At 33.0% G+C, this 22,121-nt stretch overlaps 2 protein-coding genes and 1 long non-coding RNA gene across 5 annotated transcripts; all 3 read left to right on the top strand.

Annotated features, from left to right (window-relative positions):
• The first annotated feature begins 230 nt into the window (after positions 1 to 230).
• On the top strand, positions 231 to 2,313 carry LOC25491453 (receptor-like protein 15). The gene is made up of 2 exons (XM_024780361.2): positions 231 to 685; positions 729 to 2,313. The coding sequence occupies exons 1-2, from the start codon at positions 289 to 291 to the stop codon at positions 2,129 to 2,131; spliced, it is 1,800 nt and encodes a 599-aa protein (XP_024636129.2). The 5' UTR covers positions 231 to 288; the 3' UTR covers positions 2,132 to 2,313.
• Positions 2,314 to 3,159: 846 nt separating this feature from the next.
• On the top strand, positions 3,160 to 5,796 carry LOC25491452 (uncharacterized). The gene is made up of 2 exons (XR_003011106.2): positions 3,160 to 4,230; positions 5,348 to 5,796. It is a non-coding gene; the product is annotated as an uncharacterized lncRNA (long non-coding RNA).
• Positions 5,797 to 10,551: 4,755 nt separating this feature from the next.
• On the top strand, positions 10,552 to 18,109 carry LOC25491451 (receptor-like protein 13). Of its 3 annotated transcripts, XM_013599383.3 has the most exons (8): positions 10,552 to 11,071; positions 11,882 to 12,028; positions 12,929 to 13,075; positions 13,275 to 13,421; positions 13,502 to 13,576; positions 14,247 to 14,315; positions 14,568 to 16,637; positions 17,612 to 18,109. In XM_013599383.3, the coding sequence occupies exons 1-8, from the start codon at positions 10,690 to 10,692 to the stop codon at positions 17,647 to 17,649; spliced, it is 3,075 nt and encodes a 1,024-aa protein (XP_013454837.1). In that variant the 5' UTR covers positions 10,552 to 10,689; the 3' UTR covers positions 17,650 to 18,109. The 3 variants fall into 3 exon arrangements, with proteins under 3 accessions (XP_013454837.1, XP_039689611.1, XP_013454839.1); XM_013599385.3 differs by lacking the exon at positions 17,612 to 18,109 and having other exon boundaries at positions 10,553 to 11,071; positions 14,568 to 16,889; XM_039833677.1 differs by lacking the exons at positions 13,502 to 13,576; positions 17,612 to 18,109 and having other exon boundaries at positions 14,568 to 16,889.
• Positions 18,110 to 22,121: the final 4,012 nt, after the last annotated feature.

Genomic DNA, 22,121 nt, shown 5'->3' with positions numbered 1-22,121 from the left:
TATACCGTCTTGTATTAACAAACTCACGTGTGTCACCTCTCGAGCTAGCTCTCAAATTTATATTAATATACCGTCTTGTATTAACGACTTAATATCTAATGAAATGCTATATGGATATTTTCCTAAAGATGAACTCATTTTATTATTTAATTAATGGATCAATTTGGGATGGAAAATTTAAATCATTTGGTCAATAGAAGTTATTGATACGTTCTATCATGGGAGAAATTTTCCATCCTTCACTACCAATCTCACATCTCTTGCATACTATCCATCTATGGAAATTACATGCAAGGATCATTTTCATTGACCACTTTGGCTAATCACTCAAATCTTCAGCATCTATATATTTCACCGGAAAACAGTGGAGTTCTCATTGAAACTGAAAAGACAAAGTGGTTTCCCAAATTTCAATTGAAGACACTCATTCTTAGAAATTGCAACCTAAACATGGACGAAGGAAGTGTCATTCCTACTTTTCTTTCATATCAATATAATTTGGTATTCTTGGACCTCTCCAGAAACAATTTAGTTGGTTCATTCCCAAGTTCGTTGATAGATAATCATAACATGAATTATTTGGATATATCAAACAACAATTTGAGTGGTTTGCTTCCAAAAGATATTGGTATATTCCTTCCTAGTGTTACCTATTTGAACATTTCATGGAATAGCTTTGAAGGAAATATATCTTAAGTACTTGGACCTCTCTCAGAATCATTTCTCAGGTGAGTTACCTGAACAATTGGCCACAGAGTTGAATGAGTTACAATACTTGAAGCTCTCCAACAACTTTCTCCGAGGGAATATTCCTAAATTTTGTAATTTAGCGAACTTGCTTTGGTTATTGCTCAGTAATAACAACTTTAGTGGAACACTTGAAGATGTATTGGGAAATAATACAAGATTAACAATGCTATCCATATCCAATAACTCAATCACAGGCAAAATTCCTAGTTCAATTGGGAAGTTTTCTAACATGGTTTCCCTTGTTATGTCTGAAAATCAATTAGAAGGTGAGATCCCTATTGAGATTTCCAACATGTCCAGTCTTTATATTTTGGATCTTTCTCAAAACAAGTTAGTTGGAGCAATCCCAAAGTTAAGTGGTTTGACAGTTCTTAGGTTCTTGTATTTGCAAAAGAATAATCTCCCTGGATCAATACCATCTGAACTCTCTAAAGGCTCACAACTACAACTTCTAGATTTGAGGGAGAACAAATTTTCAGGTAAAATTCCCCACTGGATGGATAACCTATCAGAGTTACGTGTTCTTTTACTAGGAGGGAACAACTTGGAAGGAGATATTCCAATTCAATTGTGTCGGTTAAAAAAGATCGACATAATGGACCTATCACGGAACATGCTCAATGCTTCAATACCATCTTGCTTCCGAAATATGTCATTTGGAATGAGACAATACGTTGATGATGATGACGGTCCTACTTTTGAATTCTCAATATCCGGATATCTACCAACAATTTCCTTCAATGCTAGTTTGTCGATTCAACCTCCATGGAGTTTGTTTAATGAAGATCTACAATTTGAAGTGGAGTTCAGAACAAAGCACTATGAATACTTTTACAAGGGTAAAGTTCTAGAGAATATGACTGGATTGGATTTATCATGGAATAACCTAACAGGTGTCATCCCTTCTCAAATTGGTCACCTTCAACCAGTTAGAGCCTTGAACCTATCACATAATCACTTGTCTGGTCCTATTCCAATTACTTTTTCAAATCTTACCCAAATAGAAAGCCTTGACTTATCATACAATAACTTGAGTGGTAAGATACCTTATGAACTAACCAAGTTGACCTCTTTAGAAATATTCAATGTGTCATACAACAACCTTTCTGGAACACCACCTAGTACAGGACAGTTTGCAACCTTCATTGAGGACAGCTACAGAGGTAATCCCGATCTTTGTGGACCACTCCTCGACCGAAAGTGTGAAGGTGCCAAGTCTTCACCATCATCACAATCCAATGACAATGAAGAAGAGGAAACAAATGTGGACATGATAACATTTTATTGGAGTTTCACACCATCTTACATAACAATACTACTGACCTTCATAACAGTGTTGCATCAATCCACGTTGGCGTTTGGCCTGGTTTTATTACATTAGTAAGTTTGTAGGTATCTTTTTTCCAACTTTTCCATTGTATTAAAGAGTGTCCGTAGTACCTGTTGAAACTTTATGTGGAGTCTCAAATATTTGGGTATTGTAATTTTTATATTTAACTTTAATTTCAGACAGTTTGATGCTGAGACATTTGATTTTAAGCTCCTTTTATTTTTTTTATTGTTGTTTGTGTGATGTACTTGTCTGTATTGGTTTGATTTAAAACTATTGAATATGTTATTATGTTTTTTTTTTCTTCTTCATATTAATGCTTATATAATTTACTCTATGTTGTCAGTTTGTAATAGCAATCAAAAGAAGAATTGTTGTTTTTTTTTTTTTTAATCTAAGGTAGACTTACCATTTTCATGAATGTAAATTGAAAAATTGCCATAACTGTACTTCAATGAATGAAAGAGCCCTTCCAAAGTCCCGGGTATAACTGGAATCTAAACAAACAAATCAGCTAGTAAGTGGAAGAGTTTGAAGCTTCAATACTCAGAGAATAAAAGGAACAACAAAGTTCATGCTTAACTTTTACCTCATCTGTAGATGTACCATTTACAGTGTAGGCTACAATTAGGAAGAAGAAAAAAAACATTAATAGATGAAAAGTTCCTCAAAATTGTACTAAAGAGGCACATAAATTTTAAACCAAAATATACAATTGGTTATTAATCAAAATTGGTATAAATGACATAGAAATAATCATACGTGTAAGCTCCACAGCCATATCTACAGTGTAATCTCTATTCTTGTAATATCCCGCTGAATTTGTAATAAATTGTCGTATCAGTTACATGTGAGAACATAAATAATTGTTAAAGGGGTTAATTATTTACTGAGAAATGAGACATTAGTCTGTAAACATCTCGCTCATTATTCCAATGAACTCGAAGAATTTAATGGTTACGTATTAACGGATGGTGATTGTGTCTTTTCACTTGAGGGGCATTGTGGTCTTTTGGCACTTAAGATTTTTTAAAAATGGCTTAAATGCAATTTTAACCCCCTTCTTCCACCTTCTCACCATCACCCTCACCCACTCAATTTTTCATCAAAATTTTTTTAGTAATCATGCAAGAAATCATTTATATGTGCTTCTAGGAGTGGCTTAAGCAAGAAGCAAACTTCAAATTTCTTCCTCCCTTTATGTTTAGTCTCAACAGCCCCTTCCTCCATGATTTTCCAGGTCTTCAATCTCACTGTAATCTCATGGAAAATAACTTATGAGCTTGCCTTAGAGCATTAAAGAATGGATCAATCATAAGGTGAATGGTATGATCACCTTTTCATGGAAATTTATTTAGTGTAAGCTTTGTTGTATGTTGAATGTGTAATTGAAGATGATTATGTGTAATAAAGGTATTTAGAAACATGGTATGAAGAATGATTATAAGCTAGGAGCATTGGTGTGAGAATTTAGGACTTAAAGCGTGTAAGTTGTTTCTATAAACTATTACAAGTGATTATTAAGCATAGCATGATGAAATTTCGTAGAAATGGGTTAGGAGATATGTATACATGTTTTCTTTGATTCTGGAAAATTAGAATAGAAATTGAATTGTTTAGAGGGCATAAGCTGTCAGTTAAGCTGTTTTAAGTAAAATGCCTTAAATGACTAAGTTGTGGTTTACACTGCTGTATAAGTGATTCATAGGGCTGATTATTCACGTTGGAACTGTTGTGTCAAAAGTCGTAAGTTGCGAGTTAAACCCTTTGGATAATAGCTTAAGTTGGAATTTAAGTTGTGTCTTGTAATGAACAGTTTAGGAGAGATATTTTGAATTGTTATATGAGCAATGGAAAAAGAATAAGGTGTTCTAATCATGGTAAAGGTGCTTAAATGGTAATTAAGCTGTTTTGGACGTGCTTAAATAGCCAAACGGCGAACTTCCGGTGCAGGGACTGGAATGGAATTTTTTTGTATATGCTGGTTGATGAAGTAAGAGTATGTCACAAATGAGCTGAGTTGTTTCGGAAAGAGAAAAACCTATAAGCCAAGACATAAGCTATTTTGGAAAATGGATTATGGAGTTTTGGAGCTAGCAAAAGCTGCAAATTGTGGATAAGCTGCTTGCAATTTCGGGACTAATGCCAAGGTGAGTTCCTTTAGCTTAGAACCCACCTTTGGGGATCAATTATGATTATGTTAGATTATTGAGATAACATGAATAATTAGACCATTTTTATGATTACTTGCCGATTGTGCAAGCATGACTATCATGCCAATGAATGGTACATTTGAAACAGAATTAATATGAGATAGTAGAATGATTATTTCTGAATTAGGTATCCTTATTTGTTTATTCTAAAATCTCATTTATATGTTTATGCTAGTATAAATGTTGGAGGGAAATTCTATCAACGCAATTGGTGTATATAATTATAGTAATGATTTGAAAGGAAATTGAAATGAGTAGAAAAATTGAAATGAGTAACATGCTTATAGAAAGAAAAAGGAAAGAAAAAAAAATTGAGAAAATCTTTGTTTGCTACACCGAAGAGATAATGTAGCCTATGAGGTACGACCCATATCAACAAATTGAGAAAAAACTCTGTTTGCTACAACGAAGAGATAATGTAGCCTATGAGGTACGGCTCATAGTAACAAATTGAGAAAAACTCTGTTTGCTACAACGAAGAGATAATGTAGCCTATGAGGTACGACTCATAGTAACAAATTGAGAAGAAAAAAAAACTCCGTTCGCCACAACTAAGAGATAATGTGGTCCAAATGCACAATAAAATTTGTAATGTGGTCCAAATGCACAATAAAAGTTATGTTTAGAATGAATTATCTACGAGCAAATATTTTATGGGATTTACGCATATTAACATGAAAGTTATGTTTAGAATGAATTATTTGCGAGCAATATTTTATGGGTATTTGCCAATTGTTGGAAATGAGGAATTTTAGTTATGGAACTCCGGCTTAGTTAGCCGAAACAAGTTGTTATCAAAAAAGAATCAGAGACATACGTAGATAAGTATGTCAAAGTATAAGCTATCCCAGAATACAATATATTGGACATATGTTTATAATTAGAGTTAATCCTCTGATCGCTCAGTTATGCATAATGAAATCGTATAAACCTAAAATGGGTTGAGTTTAGAAACAAATGGCGATCCTAGGTTCCCCGAGGTTGCCTACAACCTAGGATAGGTGGAACTCAGTGAAACATCTTGTCTCATCCCAATCCCTTTTATTTATTTCAGATATACAAGTTATTATACGATAGGATGGTTCGTAATGAAGAAGAAGTAGCAGCTTGACCATATAAAGTACACGTTAGTGGAACTATTTCTGAGGTAACACGCGAGAAATTCAATGATTTGTTCAGAGAATATTTATTTATTGTAATTTTAATGTATCCGACGCCAAGTTTAACACACATGCTAGATATCCTAGGTGATTTCTAGTAGGGGTGTTTCATATTCCCTACCGTTCGTTGCAGCCGTAACAACGTTTCGTTGCCGCGTAATAAGATTTTGCTTTCTTTGTTTATGTGATTTTTGTTTTTGTGATTTTTGGTTATGTGATTTTTGTTCTCTATGTTATAACGGAGAAGAACAGTATCTGACACTCCTTAGTCCCTGTACCTTTTTGTGGTGGCCATTTTCAAGGTAACAAACCTTTTTATAAAACCTTGGCAACAAGTAAACTACTAATGCTCACATACGTATTTAATCTTTCGTTGTTTATGTAATTTTTGTTCGTTATGTTAAAACGGAGAAGAACGGTATCAGGCACTCCTTAGTCCCTGTACCTTTTTGCGGTGGCCATTTTCACGGTAACAAAACTTTTTTTAGAACCTTGGCAACTACTAAACTACTGATGTTCACATACGTATTTAATCATGCAAGATAAGTTTAGCATCTTTCTCAAATGCCATCTTCTCTATTCAACTCCAAGTCTTTCTTATACTTCGAGGAAGTTTCTTGCAATTGAAAATGTCCCATATTTTAGTATAATATACGTTTCTGGCGGAACTGAGAGTTAAGTCCTCCACCAGAAATAAAGTTAGGTTTGATAATTAGTTTCCATTTTTATTTTGTGACATTGATGTTAATGTAATTTTTGTTCTTGGAACAGAGTTAAATGCTCTAACATTTCTTCTGGTCACATATAATGGACCTATCCCTCAACAACATATTCTATGAAGAGTTACGCCAGCTCGATTTGTGCAGCAATTGGTTTGTTGATTGACATTTTCATTAAGCACCATTGGCTAATCACTAGCAATCTCACATCCTTGACATACTTGAAACTATATGAACGCAAGGACCATTTTTCATTAAGCACTTTCAACTTTTTTTTAATATCTAAAAATTCTTGAGTGGTTGAATATGAGAGGGGAAAGGAAAAAGTTAGAAAATGTTTAAAGTATAGCTTTGAAGATTTTTAAAGTATATATTAAATTTGAAGATTTTTAAGATTTTTCCTTATTTATTACTATAGCTTTGAAGATTTTTAAAGTATATATTAAATAATAGAAAATGTTACGAATGTCCACGGAACATTTTTTAAAGTCCTTAAATTTGTGTATTAACTAGTTTGAAAATTAAAGTATTTTACTTTTTTAAGGAATAATTTCTTAATTTAAAATTCTTAATGAGGGCCTCGAAGACATTTGTTAGTCGTTAATAAAACCTTTAAATAATTAGACCCACCAAATATCATATTAATATATTTATATTTCTGATAATCTTAATTAGTAATAGAAAAAAGGGTTATATATGTTTTTGATCCCTCTAAAATTAGGTACTTCTAAGTTTCGTCCTTACTTAATTTTAATAGTTTTTTTTAGTCCTTACAAAAATAAATTACTTATAATTTTAGTTCTTGCTAAAACAAAGTTTGTTTAATTATTCTTAAACTCTTGAATTTTTGAACGATTTTATTGAGACACATTTAGAACAATATGAAAGATTCATTTAGTAATATTTAGAATTTTTCAACATGAAACGAATTTAATATGAATTTTTTAAAACGACAAAAGTTAAAGATAAAAATAACAAAACTTAGACGTAGAAATCAAATTTTGCGATAATTTTTTGCGGAGAAATTTTTAGTAACATTCTTAACACGTATGCAAAAAATTGTTCAAAAACTTAAGAGTTTAAGCATAAATTAAACATATTTGAATTGAATAGGGACTAATATTGAGTGCATAAATTTTTTTTTAGGGACTAAAAGAACTATTTAAATTAAGCAAGGATTAAACTTAAAAGGTCTCAATTTTATAGGGATCAAAAACATATTTAACCCTAAAAAAAAATGGAGATGATAAAAAATAAGAAGATCTTAACTCCAAAATCAGACAAACAAAACCTCAATTATTTTACTAATTGCATTTGGCATTGATAAACAATTCTTAAAAGTATATCACTTTTAAAAAATCGTACCGCACTCACCTGAGAGCAGTGAATTTTACTTTGTTAAAAGCAACCCCACTGGTGCTCAAAAAGCAAAAGCATTTTTGAAAAAAACATTTTTAAGATTTCCGGTTCCATCCATCAAGAACAACATTGTAACAAGAATCATTTGTTTCTCTTTTATTTCGACTCTATTATTCCTAAAACCACCTGCCAATTATTTCCTTTCCATATATAACATACTATAAAATAAAAAGCGCCTTAAATACTCTTTCTTAGCCTAGTTACACTGGGAATCATAATGTGGCTGATAGCCTTCATCATAGAAAATGAACTTAAATCACTGCCCATTTTCTTAACTGTTTTTCTTTTCTATTCATCCATGAAGCACAATACGCCTCGGGTTAGGGGTGTGTCCCGGTGTGGAATATGTATCGTGTCTCGCACCGACACATATCTCCGTGTCGCAACTGTATCTGAGTTTGTGCTTCACATCCTTCCATCAACATCAATTCAGATCACACTTGTCATATTTAAGAGGCAGTTTGTCGATGGGAGGTGACCTTAGAAAATAACTTTGTTCAAATTTTTTTTTTCAAAACTTAAAAGTTTATATATAAATTCAGAGTGGGTTTTGAGGATTTTTTTTTTCTTCACGAACTAGGAATGAGTTTTCATGACCTCTTTAGACTTCAATCATTATATTCCTCCTCCAAACCACCAAACCAAGGGTCTCATATGCTCGCAACATTTATAACTAGTCACGATTTTAAATAACGGTTGTGTCGCGTTAGGATTTTGCGATTTTGGTTGTTTCGTGTAAGGGTTTACACGATTGAGAATGTGATAGACGTATAATCTCAAATTAAATATGAAAACAAAGGTAGAATTGATAGATGAAAACCTAATTAAAGTTTGTGTTTTTAGTACATCAAGAAAAATATAGAGGAAGACTAAGTCTAAAGACTTAAGTCATTACTGTACAAGAGAGTACTAAAGAGAGAAAAGAGATTTCAACAATTTTCTTTGTTCCTATTATTGATCACCATTTCTATACTTATGCATAATCCAAGCTTCCTTGATTTTTTTAATCACTAGCCACATGTCCATTTGCGTCAACCAATTATGTTATGCCAAATGTATTTTCTCATGTTATTTTCAATCATAGCATTGCACAAATATTATTAAAATTATTTATACTATCATATAATGTATAATAACTTAATTTCTCATTGTTTCTTCATAATTTCATAACAATAATTCTTTTCTCTCTCAAAAAAAAAATTCTTTTCATAATTTTGTAATGACTTTTTTTCTTATATAAACCAAATCAACCACTAATAAATTAGGTTTTAACGTTTTAGAAGAGACAAAAACACAAAAATCAAATGAGACAATAAATGTATTTCCTACCGTTCGTTGCAGCCGTAACGACGTTTCGTCACCACGTAATAAGATTTTGTTTTCGTTGTTTATGTGATTTTTGTTCTCTATGTTATAACGGAGAAGAACAGAATCAGACACTCCTTAGTCCCTGTACCTTTTTGATGCGGCCATAGTAACACAATAAACATACATTTATCAAAAATAAAGTTGGGTTTGATAATTAGTTTCCATTTTTATTTTGTGACATTGATGTTAATGCAATTTTTGTTCTTGGAACTGAGTTAAATGCTCTAACATTTCTTCTGGTCACATATAATGGACCTATCCCTCAACAATATATTCTATGAAGAGTTATGCCAGCTCGATTTGTGCAGCAATTGGTTTGTTGATTGACATATTCATTAAGCACTTTAAACTTTTTTTAATATCTAAAAATTCTTGAGTGGTTGAATATGAGAGGGGAAAGGAAAAAGTTAGAAGATGTAGGGTAAAAGTGATTCTCATTGATTAGCAGCATTGATACATGGCATATATAGAGTCGTATGAAAAGTTAGTTGATAACAAACTAGCTATTAGAGTATAGTGAGCATAAACTAGAGTTACTTAGTGGTAACTATAGTGGAAAGTTAGTTAGGGAGTTAGTTACTCCAAGTCACTATAAATAAGCTACATCTATGTACTATATCACTATCTTATATACAATTGTTTCTTGGTAATGACTTCTATAGAGAATTACAAAATCTATCTTTCCATTACATTTGACCTAGAACCATGGAATCCTTTAATTCATAACACTAGCTTACTTGCAAAACAAGTAACTCCATAACTAACAGTCTAATGAGAATAAAACAAGTTTTTATATCTAACAATCACTCTCCTAAAATGAAAACTCCTATAGCTAAGATTCAGTTTACAAATAACAAACAAATCAATCAATCTATGCTAGACATATCACATATACATACTTTCTCCGCTAGTTTGAAGAATACTTCTAACTTCAAAGGTTTAGTCTTGATGTCTGCTAGTTGATTAATGTATTTAAAGAACCTTTAAATAATTAAACCCACCAAATATCATAGTAAAAATGGAGATGATAAAAAAATAAGAAGATTTTAACTCCAAAATCAGACAAACATTTGACTAATTGCATTCGGCATTGATAATTAATTCTTAAAAGTATATCACTTTTAAAAAAGCGTACCGCACTCACCTGAGAGCAGTGAAATTCACTTTGTTAAAAGCAACCCCACTAGTGCTCAAAAAGCAAAAGCAAAGCATTGAAATCATTGGAGTTGATGTGCTCAAAAATTATTGTGGAAATTGTTTGTAGTAAAATGTAACTTCTCCAACCCTAATTGTGGAAACATGTCCATGTGCTAATTTTAGTTTCTTTTATTGATATTGTAAAATGATATATAAATTGGGAGAAAAAAAAGTAAATTGGGAGAATTTTACTTCTTATAACTTTAATAATCTTATTTAAATCTGGTTAAACTTTTCTTAATGACCGACGTTAGTATAGTTAATTACTTACTGTACTATTTGTTAGAGGAGGAGTTGAACAAATGACCTCTTTACCACTCAATCCTTAATGAAAGTAATACGTATTTAAATATCATGTAAGATAAGTTTAGCATCTTTCTTAAATGTCATCATCTCTAGTCAACTCCAAGTCTTTCTTATGCTTGGAGGAAGTTTCTTGTAATAGAAAATATCCCATAATTTTAGTATATATAATATAATAATATGAGGTCGGGAAGAACTGCTCACAATATACTACATACATTCCTAAAAAAATGAAGCTGGGTTTGATAATTAGTTTCCTTTTATATTTTGTGACATTGATGTTAATGCTAACTCAAGGATGTAACGGTTGCTTAGAGAAAGAGAGAATAGGGTTGTTGGAGATCAAGCACTACATCTTGTCACAACAAGACGAAGGAGATTCTTATAATGACAAAGAATTGGGTTCATGGGTTGATGATAGAGATAGCAATTGTTGTGTTTGGGATAGAGTCGAGTGCTCTTCTGGTCACATAACTGAATTATTCTTTGATCGGTTACTATTTTGGACCTCTGATCCTAAGATGTTAAATGTTTCACTGTTCTGTCCATTTAAAGAGCTACGCCTCCTCGACTTGTCCGACAACGATATTCAAGGCTGGATTGGCAACGAAGGTACTATGTTGGTCCTTATATATAAAATTTCTTTAATAAACTTATACTACAAATTAAAATAGTTCATTAATTTTTTATTTGTTGTGTTAAATTTGTTAACATTTTAATTTATATTGTCATAATTAGCAATTATTGACGGGTGAGTTTAAGTTTTCTAAAAAAAGATTGTTATTTTACAACATGAAAAATCAATGTTCAAATCTCAATTAAGAGAGATGTCAGTACTTTCTATTTACAATATCTTATATACGAATCAAAAATCAATGGTCTTACAAAATTTGGTGGGATCAATATAAATTTCAACCAATACAAACATAAGTGTTGTAAATAGTATATCACTAGCATAATTAAAAAATACATAATACAAGAGAGATATTTTTCTTATAGGTACAAGAGAGATATTTTTACTGAAGCCTTTTATAGTGTTGTAAAAAGTGTGTTACTAGCATAATTAAAAAATATTAAGTTATATTTGTCTTTGTATCCATCAATTTGGTCTCTCTAAGATAATCTCAGATACTGATTAATACTATGAAAGTGTTTATAATTTTACGATGATTTTATAAATTCTTTAATTTTAGGATCGAGCTCTGTAATTTTTTTGGCCAATTGAGTAATTAATTTTTCTATTTTGTTGTTCTCTTTCATTTTTCATGACTTTTGTTTCCATATTCTAACAAATTTAAAAATAAACTATTGACATAAACATTTTTCATTAATCAAAAGATTGTGTAGAAAGTACTGAACGTCATCTTTCATAGCTAGCTTCCTATGTTTCTTTGAAACTAACTTATTATGCTTTTTTTGAAGATTTTCCAAGACTTACAAAGTTGGAGACATTAGGCCTTTCAAGCAACAATCTAAATAGTAGCATCTTGTCAAGTTTGAATGGATTAACGGCTCTAACAACTTTGTACCTCGATTTTAACAACATAGATAATAACTTCTTCCCTCAAGGTACATTTGTTTCTATAATTTATTTATTTTTTAACACATGATGAATATGACTGCTTGTTTGAATCTTGTATGTTTTATCGATCAACAATGCTACCTTAGTACTTATTTATAAGACTTAGTTAACAAATTTAAAAATTTTGTTAATTTTGATTTTTTTTTTTTAAATATGCTAACATTTTAATATTAATTTTAAAAATTATAAATAACTCCTTCAAAAAAAATTATAAATAATTGACAATATAAAAGTAGATATCGGTATTTAGTATTTACAATATCTTGCATATGGATGAATGAAATATATGAATTCTTTTTATCTTTATAGTTATCTAGTATATCAATAGGTCTTATTAAATTTGGTGGGATTAGTATAAATTTCGATCAACATTAGAATTTTACCAACCGGAGTTGATAAGACCTATCTAGTATTAAATTTGGTGGGATTAGTATAAATTTGGTGGGATCCTTCAAATCCAGCCTTGATAAGACCTATCTAGTATATCAATACATAAATGGAGTTTTACCAAGTTTACAAGACAAAATAGAAGCGGCTTCATGTAATCAAGATTCAGCAATGTTAATACCAACCAGCAGGCTTTTGTTGTAGTTTACCTTCAAGCCAGACATATTCTCAAATATCACAAGGATTGACCGCAAGGCGCGTTCGCCCAACTCTTGACACCTAGCAGAAGCGTGTCATCAGCAAATTGCAAGTGAGAAAACACAGTGAGGGAATGCATTCCTATAGACAAATTGAGACAAATTGAGTGGTTTGTTTTTCTATTTCACATGGTTCACTGTATTTTTCCTTCATTTTTCGTGACTTTTATTTCTCTTTTGCAACAAGTGTTGAAATAAACTGTTAAAAAGAAATTGTTTTCATTAATCATGTTTCTTTTGAAGGGTTTCCTAGACTTAAAAGATTGGAGTCATTAGATCTTTCAGGGAACGATTATCTAAATAGTAGCATTTTGCCAAGTTTAAATGGATTGACTGCTCTAACAACTTTAAACTTGGGTTTTAATTCGATGAAAAACTTCTATGTTCAAGGTACGTTTTGTTTCAATAATTTATTTATGGAGTTTATGTGATGAAGTGAATGAATTAGAAGACAATTATAAAATCCCAAAGAAAATATTAATTTTTAACGATGATAAGAGACTTTAAATAAAATGAAAAAGTGGTTATGAATCATTGGTAGGAATTGAAATTAATTAACAAAAGCTTTTCATTATGTATATTGTTGAAGGATTTTCGAGATCAAAGGAGTTGGAGGTCTTAGACCTTTCCTATAATGAGCTAAACTGCAATATCATAACAAGTTTGCATGGTTTCATATCATTAAGGAGTTTGATTCTAAATGATAACGAGTTCAATTGTTCTCTCTCCACTTTAGGTACGCATCTTCAATTATTATATTATGGCAAATGTTTTTAGTTTCATTTTAAAAAAAAAAATATTATGTCCTTGCAACAGATTTTGCCAAATTTAGTCAGCTAGAACTATTGGACTTGGGTGGTAATCAATTTATTGGTTCACTACATGTTGAAGGTACTTTTACTATTATTTTTGTTTCAACTACTATTTATGGTTACAAAGAAACACAAAATTTATTACCACTATTTATGGAAAAACATTTTATAAGAAAATTTATTCTGTTTGAGAAATTCAGACATTGTTTTTGCAGTTTGTTTATAAATCATATTCTCAATAGAGGCTCTAAGTTAATGAGTTTACAATCTTTAATTAAATTCAATAAAATAATTCTAAGTAAATTAATTAAAATAGAACAAAATAAACAATATATAGTATTTCTTCTCATGATTATTAGTAGTGGTCGAACACTCCCAATGGTGAAATGAACGTTCCAAGACTTATCTCTTTCTTTGAAAAAATATGGTTTGCCACTCTCCACATAATACTCTTTGCACACTCTAGCGCCTTTAGCTTCCATAAATATTTCGACAAACCTGCATTTTCATCCAAAGATGGTTATCGATTTTGTCTAGTCATTTTCTCTTTGACGCGATAGTTTGCCGACTTCAATGAGTAAATGCCATCTTTATCATATTGAAGTAAAGATCACATCCCGCTTATGTTGCTTGGTGTCCATGTCAATCAGCTCCGACACAAAGGCCTCTTCTTTAAATTTCTTAGTTCTTACAGATTTATTGAATATTATATCTCTAACTATGTACTCTTTTTTCTTTCTTTTTTGCAGATGTTCAACATTTGAAAAACTTGAAAATGTTAAGGTTAAGCGATAATCAAATGAAGGGCTCAATTGAAGGTATCAATACTATCAAACATAAATAATTAATTGGGTTGATTTGTAAATATATTTTCTTTCATCTAACCAAGGCAGTATTTCCTAATTACTTTACGGGATGGTTTTGGGATGGATTGTTACCATGAAGATACCTTAACAAAAACAATGAAATAAGTAAATTAATTTATATATTGAGTCCATTGGAAAAACTTTAAGATTTTTATGATAATGTTAATTTTTTGAAAGATGACCGGACATAGTTAATTATGACAGGACTATGCAATTTGAAGGATTTGGAAGAACTGGATATCAGCAAAAACATGTTTGGGGCTAAACTTCCTGAGTGTTTAAGTAACTTAACAAACCTCAGAATTCTTGACCTTAGCCATAATCTGTTCGGTGGAAATTTTCCATCCTTCACTACCAATCTCACATCCTTGACATTCTTATCACTCTATGAAAATTACATGCAAGGATCATTTTCACTTATCAATTTGGCTAATCACTCCAATCTTCAGCATCTATATATTTCATCTAAAAACAGTATTGGAGTACACATTGAAACTGAAAAAACAAAGTGGTTTCCTAAATTTCAATTGAAGTCCCTCATTCTTAGAAATTGCAACCTAAACATGAAGAAAGGAAGTGTCATTCCTACTTTTCTTTCTTATCAATATAATTTGATAGTGATGGACCTCTCTAGCAACAATATTGGCTCACTCCCAAGTTGGTTGATAAATAATGTTGGCATACAATATTTGGATCTATCAAACAACAATTTTAGTGGTTTGCTTCCAGAAGATATTGGTATATTCCTTCCTAGTGTTACCTATATGAATTTTTCATCAAATAACTTTGAAGGAAATATACCTTCATCAATTTGTAAGATGAAAAAACTTAAGTACTTGGACCTCTCTCAGAATCATTTCTCAGGTGAGTTACCTAAACAACTGGCCGCAGATTGCAATAATTTACAATACTTGATTCTCTCCAACAACTCTCTATGTGGGAATATTCCTAAATTTGTGAATATGGTAGTTTTATTTCTCAATAATAACAACTTTAGTGGAACACTTGATGATGTATTGGGAAAGGGAAATAATAGAAGATTAATATTGCTATCCATATCCAATAACTCAATCACAGGCAAAATTCCTAGTTCAATTGGGATGTTTTCTCACATGCAGTTCCTTTTTATGGGTCAAAATCAATTAGAAGGTCAGATCCCTATTGAGATTTCCAACATGCCATGGCTTCATATTTTGGATCTTTCTCAAAACAAGTTAATTGGAGCAATCCCAAAGTTGAGTAGTTTTAAATATCTAAGGTTCTTGTATTTGCAACAGAATGATCTCTCTGGATCAAAGCCATCTGAACTCTCTGAAGGCTCAAAACTACAACTTCTAGATTTGAGGGAGAACAAACTTTCAGGTAAAATTCCCAATTGGATGGATAAGCTCTCAGAGTTAAGGGTTCTTCTATTAGGAGGGAACAATTTTGAAGGAGAAATTCCAATTCAATTGTGTCATCTAAAAAATATCACCATAATGGACTTATCACGGAACATGCTCAATGCTTCAATACCATCTTGCTTCCAAAATATGTCATTTGGAATGAGACAACATGTTCATAATGATGATGATGACGGTTCTATTTTTGAATTCTCAATGTACAAAGCTCCAACAGCTATTTCCTTCAATGCTAGTTTGTTGATTCGACATCCATGGATTGGAAATTCGTTGAAAAATCTACAATTTGAAGTGGAGTTTAGAACAAAGCACAATGAATACTTTTACAAGGGTAAAGTTCTAGAGATTATGACTGGATTGGATTTATCATGCAATAATTTAACAGGTGTTATCCCTTCCCAAATTGGAGACCTACAACAAATTAGAGCCTTGAATCTATCACATAATCACTTGTCAGGTCCCATTCCAATCACTTTTTCAAATCTTACCCAAATAGAGAGTCTTGACTTATCATACAATAACTTGAGTGGTAAGATACCAAATGAACTAACCCAGTTGAACTTTTTAGAAATCTTCAATGTGTCATACAACAACCTCTCTGGAACACCACCTAGTACAGGACAATTTGGAGGCTTTGTTGAGGAAAACTACATAGGTAATCCTGGTCTTTGTGGACCATTCCTCAATCGAAAGTGTGAACATGTCGAGTCTTCAGCATCATCACAATCCAATGACGACGGAGAAAAGGAAACCATGGTGGACATGATAACTTTTTATTGGAGTTTCACAGCATCTTACATAACAATATTGTTAGCCTTCATAACAGTGTTGTGCATCAATCCACGTTGGCGTATGGCCTGGTTTTATTACATCAGTAAGTTTATGCGTAGATTTTTTCCAACTTTTCCATTGTATTAAAGAGTGTCCATAGTTTAAACTTTATGTGGAGTCTAAAATATTTGGATATTGTAATTTTTATCTTTAGCTTTAATTTTCGAGATGTTGAGACTTGAGACATTGAATGTTCAGTTCCTATTGTCAATTTTATGATCATCGTATTGTTTGTCTGATGTATTTATCTGGAGTGGTTTGGAGGCATTGTTATATATTATTGTATTATTTAGCATTTGTGAGTAAAAATCAGTCTATCTATTGTGAGTAAAAATCCACGTCTATTTATATCCCAACTAAGTTATATACTTTTGGATTTGTATAAAATATTCAAGGGAAAAAACAATTAGCTCTCTGTTGTGGGAAGACTTGCAGCAGATGCTTTTTTAAGTAATAGTTCTCATTGAAAGGTTTAGTGCTTGTGTTAACACTCTTGAGCCAAAAAAATTTCTTTCTTATTGTAAAGTAACTTTTTATATTTTTCTCATACTTCAAATGTCAATATATCTTACTATGTTAAGCATTTTCCTTAGACCATGGTATGGTAAGAGAGGAAAGTTTTGCATCTTTCTACTACGGCCTTGGTCCTTCTCTTATTGAAATAGCTCCGGATATTGCAATTAACTTTTGTCTTTTTGAATTGTGAGTTCATTAGTAATCTCTTATCTTTTATGTACTTTGGATTTTGAATGTTGACATCAAAATTAAAACATCTTAACCTTGTATTTGGGTAATAGACTAGAGAAGCCGTTCGCTATAAGAGAAATGTCAAAAGAGAACTGAAACATCCCTGCTACACTTGCATGCTATCTGATAAGTGCTCAAAAGTAACATATTTCATGTGTTAACTTAGGCGAATTAGTGATTTGTTTTGCAAGTTATCTGAGGAAAAGCTACCATTTGAGTGCAATTTTACCATTTATGCTTTACATGCCTGATTCTACCCAATTTATGCAGGAAATGACAAGCAAGGACCAAAAGAAGGAAGCTCCTGAACCAAGGTCCGTTCGCTTAAGCGAACTCCTGTTCGCTTAAGCGAACCAATTACAGAGAGCAACCGTTCTGTTCGCTTACAAGCACGCTTCCAGTTCGCTCATGAAGAAAGGTCAGTTCGCTTAAGCGACCTATGGTTCGCTTAAGCGACCAAGTTCCAGTGAGCTCCAGGAAAGTTCTCTCACATGTTCGCTTGTGAGTCGCTTAAGCGAAGTTCATCCAACTTCAGAAGATAAGGACCACGTGGCAGCACCTCAATGGTCAACTGGAGATTTCCTGGATGTTCGCTTAAGCGAACTCTTCTTTGCTTAAGCGAACTGGCACGCAGTCAGCCCATATAAATAGATTTCTCTTCTCTTTCCAAAAGGGGATATATTACATTTTTATTCATATTTTTCTGTTTTTAGAGAGAGACTAGGGCTTTTCTAGAGAGAGAAACACAAAGCAAGGTAGTTAGGAGTAGATTCAAGCCAAGATTTGTTGAGACATCATGGATCTTGTCATGGAATCTTCACCCTTTCTTCATCCTTTGCAAAGCTATCATAGACATATGTAGCTACATCTACTCTTGTAGTTTTGAGGTATTCAAACAAGCTATTATGTAATCTTTTGATCTTTTAATATATGGTTCTGGCTTATTTATTCAATATTGTTGTTATTCTTGCTTTTACTGTTTTATTGAGATTCAAAATGACATGGACACATACTTTTGAATCTAGAAATAGAATAACAATCTATCTTAAGTTATCACTCTAGACATGGATGTTAATATTTGATAATCACTTTTAATCTAGAACTTAATGCTTTTGGGTAATTTAATCGGTTGGGAAATCGTCGATTAAACTACCCAAACGACTTTGTGATCGTTTAAATGTTTGGGAAATTGATGTTTAAACGATCCCTTAGAAATAACGATATCATTTGGACACGAATGATATTGTCGAGTGATTGTGATAATATAGTTTAAAAAGCTAGAATCTGTTAATCGATCGAGAGATTGCAGCTGTTACGCTTGGTTGATGTCTCTAACCGCAAGCGGAATAGCCCTATCTCTTCTCGTTTTACTTTTATGTCTATTAGGAAAATAGTTTTACACAAACAAACAATTTATACCCAAACACTTAACGTGACAAATATTGTGAAAATGCTTATGAAATACGCAACTCCCTGTGGACACGATCCTATTATACTTACGTGTAAATAGTTTTATGAGAGGTAAAAATCTTTCATCACTATCCTCTGGACAGATCGTTCGAAGAGAGATGCAATCGAAGGGCACACCTTATAGATTGCTCGGCTTTTATTTTTAGCTTCATCATTTCACGGTCATGGACACATTATATTTGTTGTGCACACACATTATAGTCGAATAATTTGAACCAGTAACATTCCTTCATCTACACCACCACCACCTCAAACCAAAACGACTAAGAATCTTTCAAACATGTCTGCTATGTTTGATTCTTTGAACACCTTTGTCATAGCCAACAAAGAAAAAGTTGAAGCTTTTGGTGCTGCTGCATCTGCTAAGCCTTCAAGAGCTGAGAAGATGGCTGCTAGGGCTCTTAGAGTTGCAACTAAAACCCACAAAATTGTGTGTGTGCTTGCTAACTAGACAAAAGATGTTCATGCTCCTGGTTTAGCAGTGGACAAGCCTGTCTTTGATGATCCAAGAGTCTTTGAGTCTGAACCATCTTCAGATTCTGGGGATTCTACTCCCTGAATCATTTTTTGTCCTACTCCCTATCCTTTTTGCAGATGACTAAAGGGGGAGAAGCTTTAGGATTTCATGTCTTTAAGTTTTCTAAGTTTAGGCCCTAAGTAGGCTAGTGATCAATATTTATTGAAGTCTTATAAAACTTCATCTTTTGTTTGATGAAACTTAGTTTATGTCTTTTTTGTTTTTAAACCATGTTCATCATACAATTGTACTTCATGAATGATATTAATGAATGAATATTGATGTTGGTTCAAATGTGCATATTTTTATTTATGCTATGGATTATAAAAATGAGGGAGAGCTTTTTAAAACTTCTAAAAACTCATAATGGATTATAAAAATGAGGGGGAGCATTAAAATAAAATTTTCGGTCTAAGTGGGTAACTTAGCAAGAAGAAAAGAAAGTCTCATCTAGCTTTAGGGGTACTAAAGTGTTAGTTTGAGCAGAAGGAGTAAAAGTCTAAGTGGGTAACTTAGCAAGAAGAAAAGAAAGTCTCATCTAGCTTTAGAGGTACTAAAGTGTTAGTTTGAGCAAAGGTTGTAAAAGTCTAAGTGGTTAACTTAGAAACAAGGTGCAAGCCTGCTGTTGCTTAGAGAATACAGTTGTTGTAATTGTTCAGGTGAACAAGGATTGTAAGGTGCAGGATTTGAGAGGTTATCTCAAACATCATAGTGGAAACTCTCACAAGATTGTGAGGAGTGGACTAACCCACATTGGGGGAACCACTATAAAATCTCTGTGTATTGATTCTCTCTTCCCTATACTCTTTACTTACTGCATACACAACACACACACAAACACATTTACTTTATTAAACTATTTTTGCACTCAGACATCAGAACGTTCTGAAGTCTGCTTTTAAGTTACAGGTTTAATTTTTAATGGGTCACAATTCAAACCCCCCCTTTCTTGTGACTATTTTATCTACTTCAAAAGACACCAAGACCACACATCCTCCCTACTAGAGCGGGAGTGCCTAGATGCAACCAAAAGCAACTCGTCGAGCAGGTTCGATTCCCACACAAAGAGAGGCCTCCTCCACCTAAGGTCCCACACCCAAACACTCCCCTCCCACCCACCTAAAGCCCTCATCATCCCATCAAGCTGGAGAGATACTGGAAAGACCGATTGAACCTGACCCTAAGAATAGTTGGGCCACACTAGGGTTCATACCAAAACCTGGTCGAGAGACCATTACCGAGAACCCTAACCACCCTAAGGAAAACCAGTCCTCAGTAGCCTCCATACCACCCACCACACGGACACCAAACGCAGGTCGGAGGGCCTGCCGCCAAGATGATGGGAAGGATGACACGCACCATACCGAGCCAGGATAATATCTCTCCAAATACCATCATCCCCAACAAGTACCGCCAGCGCCACTTGGCTAGGAGAGCAAGATTGACCTGACGAAGGTCCCTCACCTCCAGCCCCCTTCACGCTTCGGCCTGCACACCACCGACCAAGACACCCAAGGGATACTCTTCCTCCGCTTGACCCCACCCCAAAGAAACTCTCTCTGAAGACGGACAACTTTCTTCCAAACCGTAGAAGGCATTTTCATGATAGACATGTAAAACACTGGAATGGTGTTAAGAATCGAATTCAAAAGGACCGCCTGACCTCCAAGGCTAATATACTTATTACCCCTAAGAACCTAGCCTGCCAGCGAGCAACTGAAGGAGGGGTTGCCAGGTTTTTTGGAGACGCGGGTTCGCACCAACGGGAAGCCCAAAATAGGTAAAAGGGTCGGAACCCACCCTACAGTAAAGAAAACGCTCCAGCAGACCAAGAAACTCGGACCCCACGTTTGTAACACCCCGTTTTCCCAACTTGATTTTTTTTTTTTTTTTTTAGCATAAATCAGAGTAAAACACCTTAAACGGAATGCTACACTTCTTTCAAACATAAATATAGCAATTTTACTATTATTTCAATCATTTCATAATATCTAAATTAAATCTCAATGCAGCGGAAAATATCTTAATAAAACATCATGTTGGCACGACGGCCTCAACTTAAACAACTTAATAAAAATCCAGTCTAAACACTCTTCAACATAAAAGTCATAGTAAATCACGTAACATATGGAAAACAATAAAGATCCCCATCCCGTTACGTATCAGAGCACCTAAGACTCATGTGTACCGCAACTAACAGCAACTACTCTGCATCACCTGCAAGTTACCCATACGAAGGGCAACATTTCCAAGCAGAAGGGGTGAGATTCACAAACAATAATAATAGATATATAAATCATCAACCGTATTTAACAACTTAAACTTCACCAATTTATAATAATAATTCTTCGTATAGTACTTCATTAAATCATCAATCAACTTCTAGTCAACATTAATATCATATTCATCACATCATGTACATTCATCATATAACCACATAATCATCACATCATAAACTTCATTGTATAACAACATAATTCATCGTATCACAAAGATCTTCTCATAATAATATAGACAACACAACATAATCATCACCTCATAATAACATAGTCGACACAACATAATCATCATCTTATAATAATGTAAATAGCAGCAAATCATCATAATAATATTCTTACTTCTAATTTAACTTTAGAATCACTTACTAATTCAACCAACAACGACGACAACAATAAGATTCTACAACAACTCTCCCAACAACAACAACAACAGCTTAATCAACAACAACGACAACAACTTAATCAACAACATAAACAACGTGAGAGTACACCAACTCTCATAACTCAACAACGT

The sequence above is a fragment of the Medicago truncatula genome, chromosome 4 (assembly GCF_003473485.1).
Source record: "Medicago truncatula cultivar Jemalong A17 chromosome 4, MtrunA17r5.0-ANR, whole genome shotgun sequence".
NCBI lineage: Eukaryota > Viridiplantae > Streptophyta > Magnoliopsida > Fabales > Fabaceae > Medicago > Medicago truncatula.
Note: the sequence above shows the minus strand (reverse complement) of the source record. Positions and strands in the feature narration are given on the sequence as shown.